Raw genomic sequence first — 7,525 nt, forward strand, 5'->3', positions numbered from 1 at the left:
TGTGTGTGTGTGTGTGTGTGTGTGTGTGTGTGTGTGTGTGTGTGTGTGTGTGTGTGTGTGTGTGTGTGTGATTGAAGCGGCCGCCATTAAAAGATTGCCTGGTGCTCATGTGCTTGGCATTCTAGCAAGGAAGAAGGCTATTTTTTTTTTATTCATTTTTATTAATTTTGGCCAACCAGTGAGCATTTCTGGATGGATCTTCAAGCATCTGAGCCGAGTTAAATGCTGCAGATAAACAAATAAAACAAACTAAATTAATAAAAAGAAATGAAGAATGTGGTTTCTATTTTTCTATTCTGTTTCCAGGACAGGCCTGTCCGTTCGTCCTGCTGGTGTTGACAGGCCAGTTGGAGGATCTTCAGGTGGCTCTGTTGGCATCTCTCATGGACGTGATTGGCCTGCGACACGGTCAGAGCGATTTGAGTAACTCTCTGTCCTGGTCGGACGGACTGAATCAGCTTCATTGCTACCCACGGGGCCAACATTTCCTGTACCTGCTGGGACAAAACGTGAAGGACGCTGGACAAGACACGGCAGAGGTCAGTTCATCTGTCTATCCATCCATCCATCCATCTATTGATTCATGCATTCCTTTGTTGGTCGTCCATCTAATCTGCTCCATCCACCCATTGATTTCATTGTTCGTCCATCTATCTATTCTTTTGTACATCCATCCATCTTTCCATCCTTTTGTCTTTTCATACTTCCATCCATCCATTCTTATGTCTCTCTGCCTGTCCTTCCATCTATTTCTTTTACTGTCCATCCATCCTTCGTTCTGTCATTCTTTCATCTATTCTTATGGTGTGTTCACACCAAACGCAAATTTAATTATTCACGTGAGTAGATTACATTTAAAGTCAATGTAAAGACGCGAATAGAGGCGAATTTGTGTCGGTCAACGAGTGCGTGTCGCGTGTGCTGCAAACGTGCTATATTCGCCTCAATCGCATCTTCTGCGCAAGCTGAAAAATTTAAATTGAAGCGGAAAATTCACATGATCTCGCTGGAGGTGGCTGTCATCCAAGCGCAGTTCCTGGAGAATGATGGTGAAATTCACTGAGTTATGTGCGCCTCTGGATGGTGCTGTGATCCCAGGCATGTCGGCTTTCCGGCGTATTTGGAACTTCCACAACAGGTACAAAGCAGCAATCATAGTTATCTCCACCATGGTTGATCGCACAATGTTTGCTCGAGTAACATCCCGCGAGTACTCTAGAGCGAGTGACGCGATGCACACATTCGCTTTGTGTTTTGTAGGAACACACCATTAAGTTTCTTTCATCTTCTTTCATTCTTTTGTCCATCATCTGTCCTTTCATCTGTTCTTTTGTCCATCCATTCAGGCATTCATTCATTCATCCTTCCTTCCTTCCATCCATCAATTTTTGTCCGTCTGTCCATTGATTGCATTGTCCACCTACCTATTCCTTTGTATGTCCTTCCATCTTTCCATCTATTTCCATCAGTTTCTTTTACTCCATCTATTTGTCTGTCCATCCATTCATTCTTTTGTCCATACATCCACCTAATCTGTATGTCCTTCCATCCATTCCTTGGTCTGTCCATTCAGTCCTGTCCTTCAGTACACCCTTCATTTCTTTCATCCTTTCATTCATTCTTCAGTTTCATCCTATCATTCTTTCATTAATTCTTCCATCTATCCAATTTATTTGTCTATCTTTTTTGTTTATCCATCAGTACATCCATCTACTCCTTTTTTCTGTCCATCCTTCAGTTTCTTTAATCTTTAATGCATTATTTTGTCCTTTGATTCATTCAGTCATTCATCCATACATCGATCATTCCTTTGTCCATCCATCAAACCAGTTTTTTCCATCCATTCTGTGTCCGTTCGTACATTGATTTCATTGTCCATCTACCTATTCCTTTGTCCGTCATTCCATCTTTCCATCTCTTTGTCTGTCCATCCATTCATTCTTTTGTCCATCCATCCACCTTTTCTTTTGTCCATCTGTCAGTCCTTCCATCCATTCCTTTGTCTCTCTATTCATCTGTCCTTCAGTACATCCTTCATTTTTTTCATCCTTTTATTCATTCTTCAGTCTCTTTTATCATCCATCCTAACATTTGTTCATTAATTCATTCATCCTTATCCATCATTACATCGATCTTTTCATTTTTTTCTGTCCATCCTTCAGTTTTTTTTTCATCCTTTCATCTATTTTTTTTAGTTGATTTAATCTTTAATCCATTTTTGTCCATCGATTCAGTCATTCATACATACATCATTCATTCATTTGTCCATCTATCCATCATTCATCCATCCATCCTTAATTCCTTTGTCTGTCCATCCATCCATCCATTCATTAATTATTTAATTGATTCATCCATCCATCCAATTTATTTGTCTATCAATAATCATTTTTGTTTATCCTTGAGTCCACCCATCTGTCCATTTTTTCCTTCACTTTCTTTCATCCTTTCATCTATGTTTTTGTTTCTTAAATCTTTAATCCATTTTGTCCATTAAATTATTCATTCAGTCATTCATCCATACATTGTTCATTCCTTTGTCCATCCATTCTTCCATCCATCCTTAATTTCTTTATCGTTCCATTCTTTTGTCCATCCATCCATTACCATCTGTCATTCCTTTATCCATCCATCCATCTTTCCTTCATTCCTTTGTCTATCTGTCTATTAATCTGTCCTTCTATACATCCAGCCATTCATTTGCCCCTCTCCATTGCTTCCTCTTACAGTGTTCAATGGGTTGGCCAGATATTGGCAGGAATTTGAGTGCAAGCGTGATAGAGGCACCAGTGGAATTATACGGCCCAATATAAGAGCAGGAGTGAGGTTAGCCATGGTCCATGGAGGCTGTGCTGGTGTGTAGATATGGAACAGAGAAGGAAACTTGGCTGCCTTTACGGATAGTAGCTGAGCGGTTCCCGCTCTCACTCGGGTTCTGTGGAAGTGGCCGTTGTGTCACTCTCTCCAGAGGCTTTAGGATGTGGGCGGTGGCTCATAGCTGCTTTATTGTGGGGGTCCTACAACTTTAGTACGTATGTGGGTCTTTTTTGGGGCAACATCTGCGTGTGGGCATCAGGACTCTTGGGGCGTGACACGTTTCTTTCTTTTTCGGTTTCAATGGTGCCAGCTGGCAGCAATGGAAGTAGGCCACCTCAGACGTGTTCTCCTTTCTTTCTTTTCTTGCGTTTTACGAGCTGGCTCAGCACTCAACAGAGATGGAGCCCGGTTAGTCGCCCTAAACAGGCAATACATGGCGTTGCTCTTCTCACTTTTCATTTTCCTTCTTCTGAACCCATATCGCCCTCAAGTCTACTGGAACTTTGAGTCCATCATGTTTGCTCTCTTTACATTTTCCCAACCTATATTTACAATCCTCTTTTGAGCAAAATCAAATGTAATTTGCACGCTTGAATGGAAACCATCCGAGTATCCAAACCTTTTGACCTTCTCCCAGCCAATGAGAAGGTCAATAGGTTCGGATACTCCAACCACAGGCAGTTGGAGTATCTCCAGCTGTTTCGATTCCGCTCTGACCTGGTTCACGTTTCCCCAGCAGGAGAACACAAGTGGGACCAGCAGCAGGCTAAGAGAGCCAACAGTCAGAAGACCCCTCCGGAGCCACAGCCGGCAACAGAGCTCACCACGCAGGTACTGGATTTGATGTTTCATGCCAAGAGGCCCCAAATATGATGACACCTAAAATATGAAGATAGCTATATATTTTCATGCATACAGGTTAATTGAAAATATTTAAAAATGATCAAATGTGATATACAGGGTTTCTACGTGGTTTGGAAAAGTATGGAATTTGATTTAAGTAATTTCCAGGTCTGGAAAAGTATGGAAAAAAGAAAGCAGAGTTTGGAAAAATATTTGCCCCTATTTATTTATTTATTTATTTTTGCAATAGAAAATTAAGAACTTGATGAAAACAAGTTCATCATACAAGAAGTGTTTTCATGGCAGCTGTTTCGTGATTCTTTAGTGATTGTCAAACACAACTGAATTAATTCAAGGTGCACTTTTTAATTATGCAAAATGTTTTGCGTTTTGGGTTTCTTATTCTTATTCTTAGCACCATATGACATAGCCTCGAGGACCTTTTGCAAAAATAAAAAAAATATACAGACTTTTATGTGTGCACGAGCAACCATTAAACTTATCATATAGGACAATGCACACTGAGCCACCTATTGTGCCATCAGCCATTTCGTGATGTGGTGTCTTGGCCGCCACAGAATATGTGTTAAAGAGACCTAAGGCCTTGAAATATGACATACTGCCCTAAGCCACATTTTGAACACTTTTTTTTTACAATACCAGTCTTTTTTTGAAGACCCTTAAACTTGGCAAATAGAACAATGCACATAGCTGTATTATGCTATCAGCCCATTTCGTGTCATGGTTGCTGCAGAGGATGTGCTAAATTGGACATTAGGCCTTGATATTAGAGGTACCAAATTTTTAGCAAGTAGATCTCTATTAATTCATGTGCATCCATGCTCTGACTTTATTCATAGTAAAATGGCAGTGATGCACAAAGCAAATAGGTTATATAAAACTAGAAATTGTAATGCGTAAGAATGTGAAAAATTCCCATGCACATGTAAATAGTTTCTCGAGGGCACAAAAAAGTTTCTTGTGTGCATCCAAAAGTCAATGTAAAATCAATGTTAAAAAACTCTGAAAAAATATGACATCAGTAGTTCAACCGTAATTTTACGAAGCTACGAGAATACTTTTTGTGCGCAAAGAAAACAAAAATAATGACTTTGTTCAACAATTCTTCTCCTCTTCATCCAGCCTGCTGTGGCTTGACTCCATTTTGGAGAGTATCACGACGCATGCGCTCACTTCCGCTTCATGTAAACAATGCATGCGCATTGCGCTGCTGCTTATGTCAACACGGACATGCGTCAGCACGTGCATGCGTTGTTTACATGAAGCGGAAGTGCGCGCATGATGGTGCTCCAACATGGAGGCAAGCCACAGCAGACTGGATGAAGAGGAGAAGAATTGTTGAACAAAGTCATTATTTTTGTTTTCTTTGCGCACAAAAAGCATTCTAGTAGCTTCGTAAAATTACGGTTGAACTACTGATGTCACATGAACTATTTTACTGATGTCCTTACTATGTTTCTGGACCTTGATCGTGGTAGTACCCTTGCTGTCTATGGGAGGGTCAAAGAGCTCTCGAAATGCATCAAAAATATCTTAATTTGTGTTCCGAAGATGAACGAACATCTTACGGGTTTGGAACGACTTGAGGGTGAGTAATTAATGACATAATTTTCATTTTTGGGTGAACTATCCCTTTAAATATGGTCCGAAAATCTTCTGAGAGGTTTGGAAATTTGAGTCTGGAAAAGTATGGAATTTTGAATTGGAAAATGTGTAGTAACTCTGGATATAGAGTGCTGCAGTGATTACTTATTGGTAACCCAGTAGTTCACATCACACTGGTTCCTTCAGCAAAAACCTTATTGGATTTTTCCACTTGCTTTTGTATTAATGCAGAAAATAAGCTGTGTGACTGACAAAAGTTTATGATTCTTACATGTTGTGTTCATCATGATAATCTTCACAAAATAACACAACTTTTATGAATTTTTGAAGCCTAAATACTAGCGAGTAAATGACGTCAGCATGACCTGTTCAAGGTTTAGTTCACCCAAAAATGAAAATTCTGTCATTAATTACTCAATGTCATGTCATTCCAAACCTGCAAGACCTTAGTTCATCTTCGGAACACAAATTAAGATATTTTTTGATGAAATTCGAGAGCTTTCTGACCCTCCATAGACAGCAACGCAAATGACACGTTCAAGGCCAAGAAAAGTAGTAACATTGTTAAAATAGTCCATGAGATGTCGGCTGTAATAATACTTCAAAACAAAAATAACACATGCGTTGTGTACTCATGTGAACGCAGGTCGAAAGACTGACACAGAAGAGAAGAAACTGTTCAATAGTCGTTATTGTTGTTTTTGTCTTTTGCGCACAAAAAGCATTCTTATAGCTTCATAACATTACGGTTGAACCACTGATGTCACATGGACTATTTTAATGATGTCCTTACTATCTTTCTGGGCCTTGAACGTGCTAGTTGCATTGCGGTCTATGGAGGGTCAGAAAGTTCTCGGATTTCATCAAAAATATCTTAATTTGTGTTCTGAAGATGAACAAAGGTCATACAGGTTTGAAACAACATGAGGGTAAGTAATTAATGACAGAATTTTTATTTTTGGGTGAACTACCCCTTTCAGTCCTGTTCAGCCACTTGATAGAAACTGCCTTTTTCAAGACAAGTAAAAGCTTTAAAAAAATGACAAGGTGGTATTACTGATGCAATTTATGTTGTAGAATAGAATGTGAACATATATTCTGCTCGTGTTAACCACAGAACTTCAGACATTCAACCAAAAACCCATTCAGAAAAACATTAATTTCAGGATGATGGAATCAGAAGTGCTAAAATGCCCTACAAAAATGTCATTCCACAATCACTCTACTCTTTTCTTTGCAGAACTAAAAAAATTGGCTTTTTTTATACTGACATTTTTGTGGACCCCTTAATGCCCCTTATACAATAAGCTTAAGGATTTAAATCAGTCAAATAACAGATACAACAGTTTAAATAACTTATTTGTTTCAAAGACAATTTTTTAAATATATATTCATATATATTCATTGTATTTTGCACCATTGTTTTTATACTTGCCATTATTTTTGCAATTCAGTTTGGTGCCACTAGAGGTGCAGAAGTGACACACTTCACCTTTAATTTCTTCTTTGAAGGCAATGGTTAAGCCATAAGCTCAGTAGTTGGAACCCAAACGTTGACGTTCCCTGGCCCTTCAGAGAGGTTTCCATACCACTAACTTTCCATCAAGTTGTTGAAGTTTCCATACAGGCAGTGAAATTTAGATTTAATTTGTAAGTCAATATTGATATGTCATGATTAGCGCAGAGGATTGTATTTTTGGAAGCTGAAGTTACATTTTCTATGAGGAGCTTGTTTGAACTTTTTCCACCAGGCTGATCCAGTACCCGCCTCCCCCCTCCAAGGGCGGCATTACCGTGACAACCGAGGACCTGGAGTGCCTCAAGGATGGCGAGTTTCTCAACGATGTCATCATCGACTTGTACCTCAAGTGAGTCTGACGGTACTTATGAGGGTTTCGGCTTGTAAAATTAGATCTGATATTTTTCCCAATATTAAATACCCCCATCAGGTACCTTCTGTTGGAAAGAGCCGACAAAGACGTGGCCGAAAGATCTCACATCTTCAGCAGCTTCTTTTACAAGCAACTCACTCGGAAAACCACTAGCTGCCCTGAAGAGACTGGCAGCACGTACGAAATCACCTTTTATAGTGTGTTTATACAGGATTTAAAGAGACAATACACCCAAAAATGCAAGTTAAAGGGATAGTTCACCCAAAAATGAAAATGTCCCCATGATTTACTCACCCTCAAGCTGTATATGACTTTCTTCTTTCAGACGAATACAATCAGAGTTATATTAA

The 7,525-nt window shown here is 39.4% G+C and overlaps 1 protein-coding gene across 2 annotated transcripts in view; it reads left to right on the plus strand.

Annotated features, from left to right (window-relative positions):
- The window catches only part of LOC107704544 (sentrin-specific protease 7-like), a 46,721-nt gene that overhangs the window by 32,723 nt on the left and 6,473 nt on the right, over window positions 1-7,525 (plus strand). The window contains exons 12-15 of one of the 2 annotated variants that reach the window (XM_016507482.1): window positions 307-539; window positions 3,551-3,645; window positions 7,035-7,151; window positions 7,233-7,352. In XM_016507482.1, the coding sequence (XP_016362968.1) occupies window positions 307-539; window positions 3,551-3,645; window positions 7,035-7,151; window positions 7,233-7,352 (565 nt within the window). The remainder of the gene's footprint in view (window positions 1-306; window positions 540-3,550; window positions 3,646-7,034; window positions 7,152-7,232; window positions 7,353-7,525) is intronic. The other variant, XM_016507483.1, reaches the window with a different exon arrangement.

This window comes from Sinocyclocheilus anshuiensis, unplaced genomic scaffold (genome assembly GCF_001515605.1).
Source record: "Sinocyclocheilus anshuiensis isolate Anshui unplaced genomic scaffold, SAMN03320099.WGS_v1.1 scaffold2038, whole genome shotgun sequence".
In the NCBI taxonomy this organism is placed as follows: Eukaryota; Metazoa; Chordata; class Actinopteri; order Cypriniformes; family Cyprinidae; genus Sinocyclocheilus; species Sinocyclocheilus anshuiensis.